At 39.7% G+C, this 24,245-nt stretch overlaps 1 protein-coding gene across 1 annotated transcript in view; it reads right to left on the bottom strand.

The window, feature by feature from the left end:
* LOC122808586 (exocyst complex component 3-like protein) overlaps positions 1-24,245 on the bottom strand; it is a 507,273-nt gene that overhangs the window by 369,551 nt on the left and 113,477 nt on the right. The window contains exon 2 of the mRNA XM_044079542.1: positions 17,550-17,710. Within this exon, the coding sequence (XP_043935477.1) occupies positions 17,550-17,710 (161 nt within the window). The remainder of the gene's footprint in view (positions 1-17,549; positions 17,711-24,245) is intronic.

Below are 24,245 nucleotides of genomic sequence, written 5' to 3'. Positions count from 1 at the left end.
ACTCCACAATGAGTCCAGTTATTACACACTCACAGTCACCTCCACACAGAATACGAATGACAAACACAAACACACTTGGCATGTGTGGGATTATAACTCCTACCTAACTAGTTTATTACACTACAGCATTACACAGTTATAGGATGTGCCACAGAGATTACTGGAGTACTCCTTCCCCAAAGGTGTATTTCACTGGGAATGACATCAGCAGGCTTGTGAAGAAGGTCAAATTAAGATTGTAGTAATTGTGAATGGCTTCAGAAGCATTGCACCCTACACAGACAAAGAAACACACACACAAACATCCACACTTGCCATGTGTGTGAATAGAACCCCTACCAAAGTACTAAATCACACTACAGCATTACGCTGTCACAGGATGTACCATGGAGATTACTGGGCTACTCCTTTCCCACAGGTGTATTTCACAGTGAATGACATCAGCAGCCTTGCCAAAGAAGGGCATTTGAATTGTAATGAGTGTGACTAGCCTAAAAAGGCATTGCTCCTTACACAGACACACGGACACACAAACACACATACACACACAGTTGTCATGTCTGGGATTAGAACTCCTACCTAACTAGTTTATCACACTACAGCATTACACAGTTATAGGACATGCCACAGAGATTACTGGGCTACACCTTTCCCAAAGGTGTATTTCAAAGGGAATGACATCAGCAGCCCTGCCAGTGTAGAGCATTTGAATTGTACTGAGTGTGACTAGCCTAAAAAGCATTGCTCCTTACACAGACACACACACACACACACACACACACACACACACACACACACACACACACACACACACACACACAGTTGCCATGTCTGGGATTAGAAATCCTACCTGACTAGTTTACTAGTTTATCACACTACAGCATTACATAGTTATAGGACAGGCCACAGAGATTACTGGGCTACTCCTTTACCAAAGGTGTATTTCAAGGTGAATGACATCAGTAGCCTTGCCAAAGGGGGCATTTGAATTGTAATGAGTGTGACTAGCCTAAAAAGCATTGTTCCCTCCACAGACATGCACACACAGTTGCCCTGTCTGGGATTAGAACTCCTACCTAACTAGTTTATCACACTACTGCATTACGCAGTTATAGGATGCACCATGGAGATTACTGGGCTACTCCTTTCCCAAAGGTGTATTTCAAGGTGAATGACATCAGCAGCCTTGCCAAAGTGGGCATTTGAATTGCAATGAGTGTGACTAGCCTAAAAAGCATTGCTCCCTACACAGGCACAGACACACACAAACACACACACACACACACACAGTTACCCTGTCTGGGATTAGAACTCCTACCTAATTAGGTTATCACACTACAGCATTATGCAGTTATAGGACACGCCACAGAGATTACTGGGCTACTCCTTTCCCAAAGGTATATTTCAAAGTGAATGACATCAGCAGCCTTGCCAAAGTAGGGCATTTGAAGTGTAGTGGGTGTGACTAGCCTAGAAAGCATTGCTCCCTACACAGACACACACACAGTTGCCATGTCTGGGATTAGAACTCCTACCTTACTAGTTTATCACACTACAGCATTACGCAGTTATAGGACATGCCACAGAGATTACTGGACTACTCCTTTCCCAAAGGTGTATTTCAAAGTGAATGACATCAGCAGGCTTGTCATAGTAGGGCTATAGGGAGGGCAGTGTGTGTGCATGGGCTGTAACCCATTCTTCTAGAGGTAGACACACCACACTCAGGCACATGCAGTTTTATATTCTCCGGGTACGCGTACACAACTGCTAGATGACTACTGCCTTGTACAATCATGTTGCACAGCTAGCACTTGCACCACAGAGTCTGTAATGCTGAGGGATACCAGTGGCTAATGTTGACAGTGAGTAACATTTACACATCATGTGGTGGTAGCCATTTGGCTGTGTCCTGGGTGAGACAGGCCTCATGATGGGAGGCTCTTTGTCACTGTCACTCTCTTTCACACATCTATGTATGTACACTTTTGGCATATTATAGTGTGTTGTCCTTAGATATATGTGTGTATTCCTATCCAATGTGTGTGCAAAGCATGACTGGTGCATACTGAGGAGTGTATGCACTAACATCTGCAACTGTCAGATATGTATGGTCCACTGTTGTTGGCAAACATGGGTTTCATTTGTTTATGTGTGTGAGCATGCCCAGTATGACCTTTCAGTATGCTGTTGTCTTACATTGCCTTCATTTCTCTAAGTGTGTGAACATGCCCAGTATGCCTTTCTGTATTGAATGCGTGGATCCATTCCAGGTAGTTTGTACTCCAGTGCAGACCTTTGAGTTCTACACCTACAGGTAGCAAATTGTTTCTGCTGGTTATCTGTAGATCAGTTGGCAATATGGGGTCACTCTGTGCAAGGGACAGTGTGTACTGTAGGTGATTGTGTCTGTGCTGCTTCTACTACATGGTACTGGTGTTAGCACAGATATTCAGACATGTGTACTGTTATACACTGTGATGTTTTATGTACTCAAGTACTGTCAGGTGGGCAGTTTTTCTCACAGTGATGTCCTGGGGAACACAGCGTGAATGCAGCTGTGTCCAGTATTGTGATCAAATGCCTACATATTCATGGAAAGTTATGCCATTCTGGAGGGGGAGCTGCAGACACTTGCTGCTGGGTCTGTGTATCCAGCTCAGCACCTAGGTAGATTGCTGGCAGAGGATCCCATACTTGTACATCCTTCGACATGACAGTACGGCATTATCTTACTGTGGCAATACCTCACAGCTGTACAGATTCACACAGGTTACCCAGAAGCAGGGGTCATAAGTCAGGACATTACTCCTATTGTGGTGTACAGGCAGGTTTGTAGCCACCCATTTTTGTGTTTGCAGCCAGGGATAGTATGTGCACACAGCTGTGTCGGACGTTGCACATTCCATGCTGCACATGCTCCCACCCCCCTATTATTCTGTCCTCTTCCATACATTATGCATACATCCTCTGATACATTTCCAATAGTTATCACCTCATCACAGCTGTGTTTTGGTGTTGGTCCACAGTTCATGCAGTGGGACATGGTGGACATGTTACTGTGGTTTGTTCACATGGCCTTGCATATGGTGTATGTGGAGTGTGTTATGTTGTTATTTGGGTGTCCATGACATAACATACATTGGCAGTATGGGTGAGACACAGGCCTTTCACAGAGGCCTGTAGGCCATTTGGTGGTGATGCAGGCCAGCTGTAGCAGGTTGTTGCATTCTGTCAGTCCTACAGTCGCAGACTGCCATACAGTATATTCCCCTGGGGTGACAGGGTAGGTGTGCTAGGTGTTCATGCCAATACTTTCTATCAGTATTGATCAGATGGTGTGGATGCTGGCAGGGTGCTACTTACAGCTAGGGACACACCTGCATGGGACACCAGCACTGCATGCTGCATTCTTTCGCTATTGCCATACACAGGCGGGGGTCATATTGTACCCATTTACAACAGCAGGGATATGACCAGAGAGATACCTGTGGGTGGTGTTTGGGTGAGCTGAGTGCATGTCTGCTATGGATGCTACTTGCATCTGACTAAAAGATATGCATGGGCCATTCCAGTTATGCTGGCTTGTGTAGGGACATCAGCCATTTCCCAATGCATCAGTCCTATCACCTTTGTGATCTGCAAGTGTTTGGCCAGGTGACATCGGTATAACCTACTACAAGCCCAGATAATGTGATGCATACCTGTATGTACATTTCCAAGGGTGTGTCCATTTCACAGTTACACAGTATATACTGTATGGCTGGGGTACTTTTCCCTGTGTACTGCTTGTATATCTAGCCCAACAGTCATGCCATGTCCATCGTTCAAATGGTGACACATACTACCACCATACATTTACAATGGCTTACTGCTAGCATGTGTTATACTGGGGTGAATTTAGCACTGCAGTTGTGAGGACCTGGCCCTGTTATCGACAGTAGTGGGCAATGGCCACTAGGTCATACCTCAACATGCATACATACTGACCACTCTCACACAATATGAAACACACACCAGCCTAACACACGCATAGATGCATATTGTACACATGCTACAATCTATCCTGCTACCTTGGACACCTCAGGTCATCTGTGCTCCACTGGTATTATACTTCCACATACATGTTACTACATGTCTACATCAGACTGGAGGTGGGCACATCTGCCTTTTACTACATTTCTACATAGGATTGGTGGGGAGCACATCTGACTGTTTCTACATTTCTACATAGGATGGGGGGCACACCTGACTGTTTCTACATTTCTACACAGGTTTGGGGGGCACACCTGACTGTTTCTACATTTCTACACAGTATTGGAGGGGCACACCTGACTGTTTCTACATTTCTACACAGGATTGGGGGGGGGCACACCTGACTGTTTCTACATTTCTACACAGGATTGGGGGAGGGAGCACACATGACTGTTTCTACATTTCTACACAGGATTGGGGGGCACACCTGTCTGGTTCTACATTTCTACATAGGATTGGGGGGCACACCTGACACTTGTACACATTTGCTATGACTGTACTGGTATGTCAGGGACTCCATTTCATTCTGTATTCTAACCTATCATGCTGACTAGAGGCATATCAGTGTATTACAGCGCTTAGGTTTGATTGACCTACATATCAGTTTCTGACTTCCTACCCTTCAGAACTAACATCCCACTGCCTGACCTGCTGTAGTCTGTCTGTGTAGACCTGGGAGGGGGGAAGGTTACCCATAGCCATCATTCAGATGCCTTAGCACAGCCTTTGTTTGTGTTTATCTACCCTTGTCCTGCTGGCTGAGACTGTTGGGTATGTGAACCTCCCTGACTGGCATGTGTGAATCATATGGACATACATGTGGCCCAGCATATTTCCTGCAGTGGGTTTTGTCATCATGTATAGTACTGGCTACTATGGTAACACCAGTATTTGTTACAGATCTCATGGTGCCACTATACGTGTCTACTATCTGCTGGCATTCCATTCAGCCACCCAATTCCCTTGCATGCTGACATCCATACCATAGATACAAGTAACAACATATACTACTCCATTTGGCAATTGGTAAGGAGAGTGGCTTACCTTGTGGGTGTGCCAGTACTGAGGATGGTGCTGGAGGGCTGCCTAGGTCGGATGCACATAGTACACTCCCTATACATGGTTGAGCACAGGTAGTGTCATGTTTAACATCCCTTTTAGTGTATGTGCAAGTCAGAGAGTGGTGTCATTCCCTGGGTCCCTCCTGTGTCAGTGTATGTGCTATGCTTTGCCTTTTTGCCAAGGCCAGGGTATACTGTACATGCCTCCTTCTGCCTACTGGGGCAGACTCAGGTTGTTCCTCCTCCGAGTCACTCTGTGCCTGTGCAGGCCTTGGCAAAGGTGGGGGACTGTGTGGTCCTGCCCCATGCTGTTCCTGCTGCAGCTGTTTCTGCAGGATCATATTGTGCATCATGGCACATACTATGACAATTTGAGTACATGTAGCTGGGGAGTACTGCAAGGCTCTACCAGATGTGTCCAGGCATTGGAACCATGACTTGAGCATCCCAAACACACACTCTATTACAACTCTGGTATGTGCGTGTGCCTCATTGTGGAGTTCTTGTTCGGGTGTGTGTGAATTTCTGATGGGTATCATCAGCCATGGCTCCACTGCGTAACCAGCATCCCCCACTAGGTGACCGTAAGGGATGACCCCACTGGCAAATCTGTGGTACAGCTGCATCAGATGCCAGATGTGGGAATCATGCCAGCTTCCAGGGCAGCCAGCACACGCATTCATTAAAATACCCTGGGCATTGCACATGACCTGGCAATTGATGGAGGGGAATCCCTAGTGGTTGATGTAGACCCTACACCACTCACCAGGTGGTGCTTTGATGCATATGTGCATGCAGTCTATAGTACCCACTACCTCAGGGTGTTCTGGTATTTGGTGGATAGATACATATTTCTGGCCAATGCCTCACTGGTGTTGGGGAAATATACGTGCTCACCGGCATGTGCTGACATGGCATCCAGTAACTGGTGGAGTACCCTGAATGCTGATGCCTGTGGGATCCCCATGATATCCCCAGTTGGCCTTTGGAAGGTACCTGTAGCTAGTATTATTAGGCCTACACATACCTTGGTATCCACTGGGATGGGTTCCCCTCTGTTAGTTCTGTGTGTGAGGCATGGCTGGCACAGCTCAACAATTTGCTGTAGAAGGTCCCTGTCCACCCTATAGCGCTCCACTATCTCCAGCTCATGTAGCCCCTGGTAGGTTACCCTGAGTAGGTACACTCTTCTCCATCCCCTCACTGTGGGTTGGTCAAAAGCATTCCCATCCTCACCACCCTCAGCCTCTTCCACATGTTGATGTATGATAGCTATTGCAGCCCCTATCATTTTGTTGTGTATGTTTGTTAAAATTCCCACGCTTGTATAAATCGGTGGTGTAGAGTATGTGGGAAAACCAGAGGGAAAGGTGTTTGCATAGTTTATAGTAGTGTTCTTGGCTGGGCTGGTCTGCTGCCTCTGTAATTGGCTAATTGTGATACATTTCACCTGCCAGCTATGCTTGTTCGCCTAGATTACCTTCCTACTGTTGTTTTCCATTCCCATTGCCTTCCTGTTTAAGCCCAGGGGCGTGCTGTGAAAACACAGTGCTCAAATGTGCACAGAGCTGCTATTTCCTGATTTACTTTTTTTTTACTTTAAAACCTGGTGTGCAGGGCACACATCTGCTTAGGCAATGTAAAGAGTGCTAGGCAGCCTCAGACACACACCCTTGCTTAGCTCTGCTAAGCTAAGGGCATACCCGAGCCACAGGGCTCCAATCCATTTACAGTATGCCTGACACACACCCCTATGATGTCAGCTAACTCCTAGGCTTGCACCAAGGTATTCCTGCTCCTACACTGTTGGGTGATGACAAGCATGTAGGGGAAATCTGGAATTCAGTATCATTCCCCTCATTTGCATAGGATTGCCTACTGATGCATAGTTACAGGTCCCACACTGAGCCTCTCCCCTTAGCAACCACTATTCACTGGCCATGTTGTCTTCTGCCTGCCATTGAGTATAATGGTGAAATAGTTATGGTTAAAATGCTTATTTTAGGCTTTTTAATTTAATTTTCACCCGATCCCGTTTGCGCGCCGCTGCCCTATGCTTAAACAGCCAAGATCGGCTAAAAAAAAATTAAAGTTGATTTTTTTATTTTTGCAACTGTTTTCCATGCCAACGGCCATACACTGGCCTCCTACACTGTTGGGTGCTGACTAGCATGCAGGGGAAATCTGGGATTCAGTATCATTCCCCTCATTTGCATAGGATTGCCTGCTGATGCATAGTTACAGGTCCTACACTGAGCCTCCCCTCTTAGCAACCACTATTCATTGGCCATGTTGTCTTCTGCCTGCCATTGAGTATAATGACGAAATAATGATTTTGGTTAAAATGCTTATTTTAGGCTTTTTAATTTAACTTTCACCCGATCCCGTTTGCGAGCCGCTGCCCTACGCTTAAACAGCCGAGATTGGCTAAAAAAAATTAAAGTTGATTTTTTTATTTTTGCAACTGTTTTCCATGCCAACGGCCACATATTTGGCCATTGGCATGCTTTCTACTTAATATCCACCCTTTATTTAAGCTGTCATGTCTCCATTTTGTAGTTTGCAGAAATGCACTTGGTTACCGGCCGTGTACATTTCTGCAGATTACACTAGTCCTGCACGGCTGTCTTCCAGCTTCCTGGATCACAAATTCACCTCATTTGCATGGATTTCACCTGCAAATGTGATAATTTCCATACAGGGCCTTAGTCTGTGCAGGACTAGTGCAGGACCACTAGTGCACATCCCTGCAGCTTATTCCTGGATCGCATGGCAGACATATTGCCTGCTGGAGCTCCTGCACTAGTCCTGCACACAGTGCAGTGCTTGCTTAATCTGGGGGCTAGTTTTAATGTGCCTTTTGTTGGTGATCAGTATTTGTGTTCATACTTATTGTGTTTGCTTTAAATTATATATGGATGTGCTTTTACTTGGATGTAATTATTGGCTCACTTGTGTCATTTTTTTATATGTGTGTTTTGTGGTGATTTTTGATAATTTGTTTATGTTGAGTGGTTTTGTTTGTGGATGTGGATGATGTAGTTTATGTTTATTTTGTGTCATGGTCAGGCTTTTTATGTTGCATAGTTATGCATATATTTGTGTTTTGCAGGTATCATGCTTTGTACTACATGTTTTGTTTACAATATGGACTTTTGACACAATATGTACAGCTGACAGTTCACTGTAGAAGGTAAAGCAGTGGTTTTAGGTAGTTTAGTCTTATTTTGTAGTTCTGCTTAGTAATGTTTTAGCCTTTCTACTAGTTAGGTTCTTAAAAGTAGATATGGTGACACTGTATACTCTTTAATTATCATGGAACTGTATAATATACTATTTATGAATGTTGAGTTGCTTTCTTTAATGCCTTTCCAGATTGATCCCTTTGTTCATTTCTCCTTGTAGCTTGTTGCTATCTTATATCCATTTTTCTATTTTTTGTGATGTCTTGTTCTTTAGCACTACTTTTGTATGTGTTTATTGCTTTAATGGTGTGACATGAACATTTTTGGCTTTACCTTTTTATCTGTTTTTTCTCTTTTTTGTCTTCTGAGACTCAGTTTTTAGATTATTCTATTTTGGGTCAGTTGCCTTCACTGCATTATTCATATTAGCCGCAAGTGGTAACTATGAAAACTATATTTTGAATTGTGTAATTATTTAGTGAATTTTGATAATCACAACAAATGATTTGTTACGTCTTTGTAGGAATGTTTCTTCTAATGTGAGGGTTGTATCCTCCACTTATCTGCAATTTAATTAAACTGGATATAGTTAACACTTGCTCAGACTTATAACAACATTTATTTCAGGGAAATAAAATAATTCTGGTGAAAATAATGACAGGTGGAACTTATGAAAATCACTGCTTTGTGACCAATTAAACAACAAAATGAGATATTTTACAGTATGAAAGTTCATTTCTACTTTTCTAGCTTGATCAACAGTAGAAAAGCAAGCTAGTCAACATTCACTTTACTGGCGAGTGTTTGCCACTACTTAGTTTTCTTACCAGGCCTAATTAAGTAATCATTCTCTTTCTTTTCGGTAACTTTTTATTTATTTATTTTACATTTGTTGACCGGGCTAGTCTAGCTGGAGATATTTCCATTTTCAGTACAGGCCCGGGGAGAAAAGCTCCACAGAGAATACAAAAAGGAAACATACTTGTGTTTTAAAGAAAGTTTGAATAGACAAAAACTAACAACTGTACAGTTACTTATTATTATTACTAAGTGAGTTAATTACTGACTCACACAGTCCACAAATAAAGCAAAAAATACCTATACAAACATAAAATACTAAGTAAGATAATGATATTAAATGAAATAATTACCACACACAGTTAAAGTCAAAGACATTATATAACATTAAAAAATACTTTGTCAGATATTGTTACAGGTGGGAAGTACAAGTAAAGAGAGCTAAGAATAAGGGAAATTATAAGAGATTAGTTATAGAAAGGAGAGCAAGTAAGTAGGTAGGAAGTAGGAGATAGTTTTGAAGTAGGGTATAAGTAGTGGAAAGTTAATCAGGTTTACTACAGGTGCACAGCCAGTGATTTTGGAAGTGCAGTTTAATGTTTTGTTTGAAAAGAGGTAGTGATGTAATCTTTGTTATGTTGCTAGGAAGTAAATTCCATTTTGTACCTACAGAATTGGTAAACAGTGTTATTTGATTTTATAGAACTAGCCAACAGTTTACCAGAGGAGGAGAGTTAAGATTATTGTAGGGGATTATAAGTTGAGAGAGTATAGGGGTGTTCATTGGTTGGTACAGAATTTTATGGGCAATAGTGAGTTGTTGGATTACAAGATAGTTTTGAAATTCTGGCCAGCCTAATGGTTTAAGGTTGAGACAATGATGCGTTCTGTAGGGGTTCCCGAGCAATGTTATTGTAGCAGGTAGCCAATTTACTTAGGTTGTTTTCTTAAGGTTGGTGAAAATGGGAGAAGCATAGAAGAGTGGAAAGCAGATGGGAGTGAGCAATCCTGGTTCTAGAGGAAGGTGTTAGAAATGGTCTATCGATATAAGGATCCTATTTTCTTATTGACAAGTTTTATGGAGTTGTTAATGTGTTGGTTGAAAGAGATTATTATCAATTGTAATACTTAACAGTTTAGTGGTAGAGTCAGGAGATGATAGTGGCATTGTTAGAGGAGATGGTGAAGTTTAAAGGGGTCCTAGATGTGGGGTGAAGAGGAGGAGTTTAGTTTTTAGCATTTAGTAAGAGCAAGTTTGATGGTATTAAAGACTTTTGAGTCTGAGATCTAAGTTCTGAAGAGGATGGAGCAGAGCAGATGAGAGTAGAATCATCAGCATATTGAATGCATAGTTTGAGGATTGTATTTTGGAGATCATTAATGAAGAGGAAAAGAGAAGTGGGCGAGAATAGAGCCTTGAGGAACTCCGATAGAAACAGGCAAGAGAGAAGAGATGTGGTTATTCCAGAGAACAGCTTGTTTTCTGTTGGTGAGATAAGAAGTAAACCATCTAATGGCAGGGATATCAAAGATAGGGATTCAAGAGTATTGATTAATAAAGAGTGGTTAACCATGTGAATGCTTTGGAGAGGTCAATGAAGATGGCAGAAGAAAGTAGATTGTTCGGTTCGGTTCGGTTAATAGTGTCTACAAAGGAAAGGAGGGCAGTAGTAGTACTATGATGTGGTCTGAAGCCATGTTGACAGTTGGCTATGATGTTGTGGAGAGAGAGGTGTTGTACAAGCTGATGGTGTATACATTTCTCCATTATTTTGGCCAGTGGAGAAAGGAGAGCTATAGGTGCATGAAAAGGTAACAGAACACAATAATGCAAATAATCTGCATCCTTTTCTCTGCAGTAGTATAAAAAGGTAATAGCTCAAAACAAAACAATTTACTCTCTCTCTCTCTCTCTCTCTCTTTCAGACACTGAGGGACTGGCAGCTCAACACATTTCCTCATTTAAGTCTTGCTCTGGGAAGCAACAGCAATATAGCAAACAGCAAGCAGAGTTTAGTTACCTCTCGTCAGGAGCGCTCCTAACAGTTAAAAACAAAAGCCAATTATGAAAACAAATAAGCAGTAGTTTCTACACGATGTCTTCGCATTAAACAGGAAGCTCTGGGCAATCAAAAGGTCTTAGTTAAACCGCCAGTGTAGCATCAGTATTAATTTTCATGCCTAATGTAGGTGCTGAGGGTAAGTTAATGTGCAGTGCAGACAGTATAGTAAGACTTAACTGGCAGTCTTTTAGGTACAAAAGTGAAATAATTAAGGCCAACGCAGTGGCATAGAGCAATAAAGCCATAACTATGGTCCAAGCTACCAGGGTTCATATAGCAACGTATGTATCTGAGGCACTTGCGGGGAGGGTTGACATTCATCTAGGGCTTCCTTGCAGGGAGCCATGATAAATGGAAGGGAGTACCCCTCAGATGCAACAGGTGAACACAGTGGAGGGCGGAGGGTGATACCAAGGGGGTATGTTGTAAATGAAAAAGTCGCACACTTGAAGTAGTCAATGACATGACCTCCCCCTTCCCACTGGATAGTAGTCAATGACATGACCTCCCCCTTCCCACTGGATACCCTTAGGTTTTCTTCCAGCTTCAGCCTTAGAATGGAGATAGTCCAGGAGTAAGTAGGAAACACTAGTAGACATGACAATGGATGGGGCACTGGAGTAGACAAAAAGAACAAAGCAAACGGGGAGCAAAAAAACTTAAAAGTTTAAGAGTAGAGCAAAGTCTCTTACCATTGATCTAGGCAAGCAATACCAGAAACCAAAATAAACAAACTAAAAGTCTATTATGACTGATTCATACACACACAAAGAGCTATTACACAAATCTGGCTCCAGTACAAACCAACAACTCTGGTAGGATAACTTGGGGCCAGTAACTCATGCTAAAGAGCTAAAAGCTTTTCTTTTTCCTAACCACTGCTGTAGAAACTGTGATTTCTCATTCTCCAGAACACAGTCAGAGGATCTATTTGGCTATGCAACTTCTGCCATATTAGTTTTGGCCAGTGAATAAACAGTTGTGTCTTCCCCTAGACCTAATTAGCTGCTTAAGAGTTGAGGACTTAAAAGGCCAGCTATCTAATCATATCATAGATAAATCCTAACATCTGCAAGAGTTTTAACAGTCAGTCATATGCTACATGAGATCTTATAGATCTAGCAGTACTACATACCCCCCCCCCCCCAGTTGGTATTACCTGCCACAACCCTCCCATTAGTGAAATCCTACTCTAATACTTGTACCTTGGAGATCAGTGTACACTCTGAGAGGTTGCAATTTTAGCACATAGTGCATATTCAGGAATTTCAAGGATCACACATGTGGTTCTCAGAATGTCAGTAGTACCTGTTCTTCTGTATGCTTTTTTATCTATAATTTATTTTCATTTCTTTCTTGTTCTTTATTTTGTTTTACTTGTACTTAGTTTTCTTCAGTTCTTTTCAATTTTATTTTACACAAATGCTTTCCTGATTTGCTTCATAGTTCTTTCCTTAGTTTCCTCATCATTGCAATTTGTCAGGTCTTACGGAGTTTTTTTTCAATATTTACATTTTAAGAGAGTGTTTACTTGGCAGTTGTGTAAAATCTTTTGGATAGCGGTACCATGTATAGTTTTAGTTATGTTTTTTTTATTATTTTTATTTGTTATTAGTTACTTTGGGCCTTGGCTGTTGTTGCATGTGGCTGTGTGTTAAAAATTGCTGTTTTTATATTTGTATTACTTTTATTAACATTTTAGATTTACTGATCTTAGTTTCATGTGGGATATACTTTATGTATTTATGTTATGTACTTTAGGCTTTTGTTGGTTTAGCAAACAGTTTTCCTACTGAAGAGAACAAGATCTTTTTATATCGTATTATTTTGTATTAATATTTAGGATTTTGTTAAGTTATCTGTGGTAATGTGAATTTGTTAAACTTTTTTTGTACTTTTTTAGGCACTGTAGTCTACGGGGATTATTTCCCACAAAATTATATGGATTTTTTTAGTGCATCAAGTCAACTAGCAAAAGTCACAGAAATGTAGTGTTATCAGAGTTCTTTTGTACTACATTGGAGGCGTAATATAGTGTCATATATATTAGATTACACAGTACTATTTTCTCTCATTCTCCATGTGAGTATATGGCATTTTTTATTCTTGGACTGGGAAATGGTTTAAGCTTTAGTTGATAAACGATTCTTTCTACAGTTTACTAGAAGGCACACATACATATAGAGGAATGAAGTATTTGTTTATATAAGGAAAGGAGTACTGATGACTATAGAGAAAAGGTCTGAAAAGGAAGTAAAAAAATGCAAAACAGGAAATGGCCATTATGGCTACACAGGAATGTGAGACTGGGAGTTAAGGCAAGGACAACAGTATATAAGAGGTGGAAGGGAGGGATGAGGAGGTTGAAGATGCCTTAGTACAAAGAGGCACACAGGTAAGCAACAATGAGTGTTTCCTTTATAGCAAGTTGGCATAAAGGGTAAAAAAAAGGAAAACAAAGACTTTTAGCTATACAGTACAAAGGGAGGAAATGAGGGATGAGTCTGGCCAAACTGAACAAGGATGAGAATGATATCACTGAACACTGACTAAAACAGATATTTTGAATGAGTAATTTTTATTTACTCTTCATAAAGGAAAAAGTGGGAAAGGTAACATCCTGTGAGAGAGGGAGGACAGCAGTGGGCAAACCAGGATATACAGCGACAGAGTGGGTAGCGAGGGCAACTGCTACTCTGAAACAAGATGAGAGGCAGAGGCCAGATGACCTGCATCATAGGGTCTTCAATAATCTCACCAGTGTGCTGATAGATCTCTGGTGAGGACTTTTACTGGTCATTGACAGTGCAAAATAATACTGGAATACAGCAAGTGTGGCACCCTTGTTCTAAGTGGAAAGCAGGAAAAATGAGCTATAGGTCTGTTATTCCAAAAGCACTATTAGAAGAAATCAGAAAAAATCCTGAGAGAAAAGATGGCTACTTCCTTAAAAAAACATCTTCAAGGGACATATATTTAGCCCACCTGTTGCTATCAAATAATATGATAGACAGGGTTATATGTTCCAGCTCCTGAATCATTGCTTTCAGTGTATGAAGTGATACAGACCCAACAATATGGGATTTAAATCCCACCACTGGTACCAGTTACTAAACAAAGGTAATCTGACTTAAAATTATATGTTAAATGTTTCCTGATGTCTTGAGCAATAGCCAACAAATGCTATACCCATACAAGTTGCATATTTACAGATCAGATTATAATCACTAGCTCCCATGGATTTCTCCCATCTCAGTCAAAGTGCAGTGTATTTCAGGGTAACCTTACCAACAGTAATTAAACTTGACCAGAATTATTTTGTACACTCACATGCAATCAATATTTCTCAGAAAAGGGGTAAATGCAGATGGCACCCCATCATGTATTTTGGAAGACACCTTTCCTGATTTCACAGTAACATGTCCAATGTGGGAGGGATAAGATTTGGTGAGCCAGAGTCCAAACAAGTAAATCATTATTTCAGTCGTCTCAAAACAGCATGAGACTTGCAATGCAGATATTCAAAGTCAAGAAGTAAGGGTTTAGTTCCATTTTCATACTGGAGCTATATAGTATTTTACACATTTTGGTTTACATATTACACCTTGCTGAAAAGGCATGTCTATATTACCCAATTAAATGTTTAGGTTAGTGAATACCTAAACGTCGAACTGGTAATATCGAAAAATAAAACAGCAAATGGACAATTTAATGTAGGGAATGAATTCCCTCACTGAAAAAAAAAATTTTAAACCAAAATTAAGTGGGGGGCTTCGCCCATCACACCCCCTGATGTGGGGGCTGTGCCCCCCACACCCCTTAGCTAAATATGCCAACTCCGAGATTGCTCGGCAGTGAGGAAAGGGGCAAAATCCGCATAGTGACCAATGGAATTCTTTCCCTGCGTTAAATCATCCGTTCGCATTTTTTTGCTTTTGTTATTACCAGATCAATGTTTAGGTATTCGCTAACCTAAATGTTCGATCAGGTAATAGGAAACCAAAAAGACAAGTACAGTACAACTTTGTTCACTTTTATCTTGACTCACTTCAGCTTTAGTACAATTTCTTGTCTGTGTTTTTTTTTTGAAAGTACAGGCATCTTTTTCAACATTATTCAATTTCTTTTGATAATATCTAGCGCTAGGATAATAAAAGCAATCTCCATGGGTTCATAGACAGAAAAAGCAATCAGTCAAAAAGGTGATCAAGTGTTACAGGGGATTTAATATTGGCATGCCAGAAGAAGTGCTCTGCTTAAGCTTTACCAGTACCTTTCACTTTTTTTTCTAAACAGGCTAAGGAAACTGCAGTGGATAGGACTAAGATTAGGGAACATGAATTGTGGCATGCCTGAAGAATAGAAAGCAAGGTCATGGTGAAAAAGACATAGCAGAATAAAAGAAGGGGCTAGTAGAGTACTTCAAACATTGTTTCATGATCCAACACATTTCAATGTGTAGTTTACTACCATTCCTTTGACACACAGATGGTTGAGTCCACCTGCATGAGTCCCACATTGTGAACATCTACATATAAGACTGTCCAAAATTGTCCCCTTCTGGAGCCATGGTAATGCTTGTTCCTGGGTCCAGAGTGGTAAAGAGTTTAGGTGTTTGGTATTTGTGTCAGGTATAGTAGTAGTCTGTTTTCCAACTTTTGTAAAATGGTTTCAGCCATTGGTAGACTCACCCACCTGTGTGTCGAGGTAATGATAGTAAACCCAATGTGCTCATATCAGTTCTAAATGAGTGAAGGGAAAACATAACTGGTGTTCTTACTAATGATACAAAGTGGGTGTAGCAGCGAAGGTGAGGGGAAGTGCATAAAGAAAGACACGGTAAGACTGACCAAGAAAGGATAACAAGGATAACAGTGGAGGTTCAATGCAGACAAATGAAAATTACTGCAGTTAAGCAACAGCAACCCTGGAGCAGAACTGATAGTGACTAATGAGGAAAAGGATCTAAGGATGTTGATAACAGCTGGTCTGGACAGCCAAGAACAATGACATGCAGCCATTACAGCAGCGAGTAGAAGTCTATAGCATCTCCGAAGAAGTAAAAGCAAGGAAAAAAGGGTTCTACTCTACTGGTCAACAATCTGGTCATGCCTTGAGTACTGTTTGCATTTCTAGGGACCTTATAAGAAAAGAGGCATCAGGCTGCCAGGAGGAGCCAAGTGGAAAGCCACCAGAAAGATAAAAGATGTAGGGAAAGGATGATACCAACAACTACAGGAAAAGGGGCTCTTCTTACTAGAAAGAAGAAACAGAATAGACATGAAAAGAGTATACATGATCAAGTTGGGGAAATGAAACCTGAGCAGGAAGGGTAAGATGCTGCACAAGCAACAGACAGTAGGGAGTAACTACTCCCTAGATCTATTTAAGTACTTCTTACAAAACAGGATCATGCACCTCTGGAATTGATGACCAAAAGTGGTGCTAGAGAGGGAATCCACTGTGACATTCATGGAGGCATGCAACAGGTAGAGGAAAGGTTAGAAGGAAATAAGGAATGGAAGGGACAGAAAGTTCAATTTGTTTAAAGGGCAGCCTAGTAAAAAGCTAATTCCCTCCTTCAGACAAGAAAAAAGAAAAAAAAAACAAGTAATGCAATGATACAGAAATTAAAAATGAATGAGGATCTCTCCTCAAAACAGCATACTAATTATTTTTTTTTTTTGGGGGGGGGGGGATGTTAGCATTAAAATGGACCAGCTGCATGATTTCTGTGAATTAACTATGTTGCCTAACAAATACACAAAAATGCAGCCTCACTGACTTAGACTTTTTTGGGGGTCTATATTAGATAAGCGAAGTTTCAGAACTTCGAACACCATATGGTCGACCCCATATGATCGAAGTACTGAAACTTCGAAAATCTAATAAAAAAAAAAAAAAAAACAATAGTAACTGCTTTAAGCAGGGGGCTAGCTGCCTTGCGCCCCCCACACACCCAACTACTTAAATATATCAACTCAGAGATCGCACTTTAATGGAGTATGGTGCGGAAAGGGAATATTTCCCTTTGCTATGCTGTAGCGTGATCTCAGAGTTGGTATATTTAAGTAGTGGGGGTGTGGAGGGAGCAGGGGCTTAAACCTGCTTAAACCCTTTTATTTCACTTTCCGTTTTTTTTTTTTTTTTTTTTTTTTTTACATTGTTCAATGTTTTGCAACTTCAATCACTAGTGGTCGATGTCTAGTGATTTGAAGTTGTAAAACTTCGACAATGTAATATAGACCCCTTTTTTTGTATATGCACCAGAAGAAAAGTGAATCTAGGAGAAGCCCCTTATATATAAATAAGCATATTCATGTGCTGGTTTGAGTAGAAACCCAAAAGAATGAGCAAAATATCGTTGATTTGATTTAATTTAATACTAATGTGACCCTTATTCTTACCTTTAGACGAGACTCAATAGATGCCATTCTTTGGGTCTCCCTCTTGCAGTAATGCCCAAGTCTCTGCAGTTGATCAGGGCGGTAAAATACCCCAGAAGCCCATTTCAGTGCAGCCCCCCTGGCTAGCTTCTCTGCTTTCTCCAGCTCTGGCCATGGGTCATCTGTGGAGCAAAAGATATAACTTTTAAAATGTGTGGAGATGGAACAACTGCCTATTCACATAAACGTAATCCATATTAGTTAAAAGGTACACTAAAATGTTGGTGCACTTGAATTCATAATCCCACCTAATCTATCTGGGTTACCTAGATCATAGATCATGACTAGTCCTGTTTCACATAATCACTAAATTAAGTATGTTAACGTACCCAATCAGATTGTGAACATGTAGACAAAACATTTTCAGAGCCTAATACATAGGTTATGTAAAGTACCTCAGACTCCATTGAAATCCAATTTCAGTCTTAAAGCTGGTGAGTTTTTAAAATTATGCAGTTCCATAAATTACAAGATCCCACAGCACCTTTTAAAAAGAGTAGGGAAAGTTCCCAGGTGCCCCTAGCTGTATAAACGTCACCTAAGATTTCCTCTGAAAATTGGGCATCAGCCTAGTGCAATCAACCCAGTCAATAAAGAATAAATTAGTTAAATAAAATGACTTCTTACTTTTAACACTGACTTTGAAAGCTAAATAATGCCATCAAAATATTAGAGCTAGTTCTCTTCAAAAATAGTTAAACGTTAATAATAGTATGATTAATATATGCATTACAAAGTATTTTCAGATATTGAACAGACACTATAAATCAGAAAAATCTGCAAAGTTTATGCATCTAATTTATTGCAGAATGCAAGACAACAGAATGTGAACTGCAGCTCAACAGCTGTAAACAGCCATAAATCAACAAAATAAATTAAAACAATATATTCCTGATATGGCTTTGTTTACAACTGTAAACAGCTATAAATCAACAAACTAAATTAAAACAATATATTCCTAATATGTCTTTGTTTTGTACACACCTCCTCTGGTGAGACAGGAGGTTTATCATGTGCAATATGAGATGAGATGTTTAAGGAGACTAACAGATAGATGTTTAAAAACTCCAGTATCTAAGGACATGTAACAAATCAAAACCAATTGATTATTTAAGCAATAACCCATGCCTGGGTGTAAGTAATGCTGGATTTACCCACAGTTGGTGTGGTTTAGTCATGAGGGTAAAGCCCAAGTGACCAAATAAAGACAACCGTGGTAAATCCAGCATTACCCACACCCAGGCATGGGTTATTGCTATTATACAATGACATTATTTAAGAAAAAAATACTTTTCTTAAATAATTTCATTGTATAATGCCTCCGTGCTGTCTTTCCGTGGCTCGTAGCGTTCCTCTTCCTATTTCTGATGTACTGGGCAAGCGTGTGGGACTTGCGTCCCCTTGCATACCCAGTACATCAGTGCTTTGGAAAGTAAGCAACGGAGAAAAGAAGATCTCTGTTGCTCTGTTTTTCTTCCTTTTCCTTTTTTTTAAATTAAAAAAAATAGTTTGGTGCAATTTAGGGGTAGGAGAGCTGCAGTCCCGACTCCGCAAATATGAGAAAGACAGCTTGAAGAAAATACAAGGGGAATCAGGTACGTTAAATTAAATACACGTACCTGATTTCCTTTGTATTTTCTTCAAGCTGTCTTTCTTGTATCTGTGTTGTTGGGAGTACAGCTTCATTTTTTTTTTAATAAAAAAATTAAAACTTGGACAATATACCAACAGAAAAAAAGTCCGGGTGACCGGACCTTTTCCTTTGGTATATTGTCGGATTTACATGGGCACGTTGGCCAATCATCATGCATGTTTTGGAATATTAATGGGGGGGGGGTCATTGTATAATTCATAATTTATTCCATTTGAGCTCCTCCATCTGGTAAATATCTAAAACAATCCACTTAACTTGCTTCCACAAACACCTCAAGACGGAACTATAGTAAATCTAACCTTACTCCTGCCAGCTCAGTGTATTTGGACCTGTATCCAGGTTCTTCTCATATCTATTTGTTCCAGTATCATTTCAGAACTGTGAATGTAAACCTTTTTTGTACTTTGTCAATCTGTTAAGATAATTATGTTACATTTAAAATGTTAATAATTAGAATAACAACTGTAACGTTTCTTTTCTCTTTCATACTCTTTATCACACTGACCTCTGAAGATTAATTTGGTTCACAATACAAAATCAGTGACTCCAGATAGTTACATTAATTTCTACCAAATATAAGAACATTGAAATATATTTTATATAACCTGTATCTGTATTCAACCAGATGAGGGAACATTTTTATATATTCTACTTGTGAATTAATTACATTTTTACTAATATAATTAAAATCTAGACACATATATACACACACACACACACACACACACACACACACACACACACACACACACACACACACACATTTTTATTAAGCAAAACCAAAATGAAGTCTGTCACAACCCAAGTTATAGACTATACCTCACAAATTCCAGTTATCCAGTAAATAGATAAAACTATGCCTGTACTGGTATACTCTTATAATGCCTAGTAGCCCTATTCTTTCCCTCGGTCACCCACCCCCAACAATTACTTACATCATTATTATATTGATGTCAATGAATTATGTAAACATTTTATAGTCATAGACACCCATAAGCAATCTCTCTGTGAGCATCAAACACTCTGGCCACTTTGTTCATTCTTTGAGCTTAAGCTGAATATCAAATAACCAGCCCATTGAAAATATAAAATAATGATTAGGCATCACATTACTTTCAAACAGCTTCAATTACCTATTGCATATCTTCTACCAAACCTACATTTAACTCCATTTTATCATATACAACAAACATTACCATATCACTTATGCTGGTTTCTTACTTTCATAGCACTTGTACTTAAAATCATCATCTCCTAGTGACTAACTTATATTTTGCAGAGACTCTAGATATAACTTTAATTTGATAACAGTTTTGGTACCACCATTACTGTTTATCTGTTTGCTTGAAAAATCATTCACACAATCAATTCCATAAAATTTAATTTCAGCCTGAATTGTAGCACACTTCACCAAAGGATTCCCTGTACACACTTGTGAGAGAACTTATAAACACTTAACTGACACACACTTTACCCTGTAAGAATCTCTCCAGGACATGTAATGTCTAAGTTAAGAAAAAAATCAGTCCCCGGTTGCCACTCAGCAGTGATGACAGGCACTTACCACAATTTTCCCTTATCAGCAATATTTTATAATTATTTTATTTTAGCTTGAATCTGAATCAGGTATATTAGGTTTGTTCCTTAGTATGCAGAGATAACCTATTACATTTTTATTACTGACTCATACTACATACTGCTAACATTTTTTGCAATTGTTTTGTGATTTTTAATAATTCAGATGGGAACTTGGGGAAATTAAGTACCACTCGAAATTCCCCAACTCATACATTTTCTACATTTGAAACCTCACACGTGACTACATATAGGTCTCTTTAGCCTTCTAAGACGTTGGCCTTCACCCTTCCTGGTATTCTCTTCACTCTGTTTACATTTGTATTTGTATTTACAATGCTGAAGAACCCTGACACCTCTATTTATATATTAGTAAGTGGCTTCCCACACATCCTTGTCTGATCAAGGTGGCAAACTATTTTACAAGTATTATGATCTAATATACACACCCACTATAACAATTTGCTCACTTACATGTGGAAACCACTTAGATGTTGTATTTATAGCCAATTACACTGCATTAGGGAATAAGGCACCATTCCTAATGATGATGTGTTCCAGGGGGTAACTTCTTGCAGCACTGGGAAACTATGCATGCTTAAGCTACTTAAATGCACAATTACAGTGTCCACATGTGTTTTTTAAGACTTAGAGGCCCAATACTTCCTGTAGCAATAAAGTAAGGTAGCCCTCTGGCACTGTCCGTCACACACACACAACATAGATTATGGATTTTGCTACACATCCTAACAGGTTCCTTGGCTATAGCCACTGATGTACCACTGATGTGCCACGGATATGTAACATGCATTAATTCTCAACAAGACAAATCATTAGTTTGTTCTCCTTATGTGCCTCTGTGGCAGCACAATGTCATTAATTCAGAATTATAGACCAATCTACCAAGAAAGAAACTGCAGTTACTTTGTTCTCATCTGCATCTTTATGCTGTGTCTCACAGCTTACATTCCTCCCATTATACTCAAGTAAACATATACACAGTTTCTTCTCCTTAGAAAACATAACTTCTGAAAGACTACAGTACATAAAAGAAAAGAAATGTTATATCACCTCAAAGTACTAAAAAACTACTAAAAAATGTTGTATCATCTCAAATAAAAATGTTATATCATCTCAAACTACATGCTTATCACTCAGCATCATATATACTAAAATCTTCCATTGAAACACTAGTGAGCCAAGAAAAGAAAAAAAAAAACAGTAATCAGATGCTATTATATGTAAATCACGTGACAAGCAATGTCAACATGTAAGATAAGTACTTGAAAGAGTGGTATAACCTTATGGCAGTTAAAAGTCACAGAGGCTAGGTTTCTGTTCATAAACTACCATCGAAACATGGGACTACTTGGGAAGCAAAAATAATTATACCTTCTTTTATTAGTTGCAGTTCATTCCCCAGTTAACAACATAATTAAAGAATGAAAATGTATTTATCATTACCAACCTTCACTGTACCTTATCTGTAAAACAATCATATTCTCTATCACCTCCAGTGGCCTGCAGAGACAGATCATCAGTCTGTTTCCCAGCCTGAAGTCTTCATTGTTCACTTCAAGGTCAGACTCACATGCACAGTTCAGTATTTCTGCATATCAACAAAGATTTTCAACCCCATGAAAAAAAATCTTGAAAAGGGCTAGGTACAATATCTAAAACTTTTAACCTGATACCTATGCATAAGCACCAGAAATCAGGTCTGTTATGTGTAGATCTGATCTGAAAAGTTATTTCAAATAAGATTTTTTTCTCCCATTTTATAGGCTCTGCCTGACATAAAAAACAGAGACAATTTGTTCTTTTAAATACCAGGACTCAAGCCACATCAAAATCTGCTGACACCACCCAGCAGCCTCTCCTGACTCTGTTCAAGAAATCTTATATGATTCTGATATTTCAGTACAGTGTACATGCCAGCCAGTCCAGCCTGCCAGCTTGTCCCTTATAAATGTGACACAGGTGAACCCTTCCTCTTTTTTGGGAAGTGACTCCAAATCACATGTATATTTTTTTCTGTGCCATATCATCTTTTCTTGTTTCCCTTCTGCTTCATTCTTTAAAGCTACCTTCATGTTCCTGTCCATTACCACGTTTACCAGCCACTCCTATTGCCCCAGGACTGTCTCCTTTCTAAGCCTGGGCCAGTCCTGGAGGCAGTGACCAAGTCCATGGGGGAATTATTTCATTCATGACCTATTCCTTGGTAACCCCCTTCCCTGTGTTCTCCTGTACCATCCGAGGGCTACTCCTTCACCTTATGACCCATGCCTCCTTACTAGCAATGACAAAATAAATACCCTCTCCCTGGGATGGGCCAGCATCTCAAACACCAAAGTTGCTAACATATCCATGTCACCTAGGCTGTAGTTCATAGCTAGTTACTAGACTTACAGTCCAGGGGACCATTCAGAAGCCATGCCCAAATTCCCAGTTCCCCCAAAGCACTGTCTGGTTAAATAACTTCTTCAAGGCCACACAGTAGCAAATGAGGGCTGAGGGAATCAATCCTTTTACCACAAGAACTATAACTTTAGTTGGCACAGAAGATTAAAGCTATGAGTTAGAGCTTTATTCCTCAATACAACAGTGCTGGCCTTGAGCCATATTTTTTTTGTTCAGTCAGCTTAAAACCAGATATTGTTAACTTCACTTTCAGAATAATGAATCACTCCCTTATCAACCTGTTCTTCTGCTGTAGTAACAAAATCATGTCCTCATTGTTGATGGTATCTTATTAACCTCATTACCTTTATTTTAAAACTCAATTAATTTACCACTAGCCTTCTAGAGTTCAATCAGGAGTATCTCTAATGAAATCACAAGGCCACAGTAAAACCAGATGCATCCCTACTTCCTCCAGTACCAATTTCTTCCATCTCAGCTTATTTATGTAGTTAGTTAATTATCGTAGGATTTTGGCAGTCCTGCATCCCATTAATTGCAGTTTTTCACATTCCCATTGACTACTATCACATATGCCAAGCAAACTACCAATTAATCATCAATTTATTATTTTCTAGAAACAACTCAATTTATAGTCAGTTTGCTACAAGTATCACTGAATGTCTTTCACCCTGAAAAACTGTAAGATCTTCCATACAAGGAAAATTGTAATACATAGTTACGCAACCAACTCAGAGGAGATAATTATGCTATCATTAAAATAATTAAATAGGGTACATTTTTTCAGAGTAAAAAACAAGTGTTTCACTACACTTAAGAAAATGTTTGAGGTCATAATGGAAGCCCAGCATGACTATTGCCTTGTAAATCTGGTGAGGAAACAGTATATCTGATACTCTAACAAATATTTGATATACATCAGAATTTATATTACATTCTAAGAGAATATTACCCTATGAAATCTAACTTTACTTTATTTACATTTTGTTAACCAGGTCTAATAT

This window comes from Protopterus annectens, chromosome 8.part0 (assembly GCF_019279795.1).
Source record: "Protopterus annectens isolate FY-2018-M chromosome 8.part0, PAN1.0, whole genome shotgun sequence".
Classification (NCBI taxonomy): Eukaryota; Metazoa; Chordata; order Ceratodontiformes; family Protopteridae; genus Protopterus; species Protopterus annectens.
This window is presented reverse-complemented; position numbering and strand designations above follow the sequence as displayed.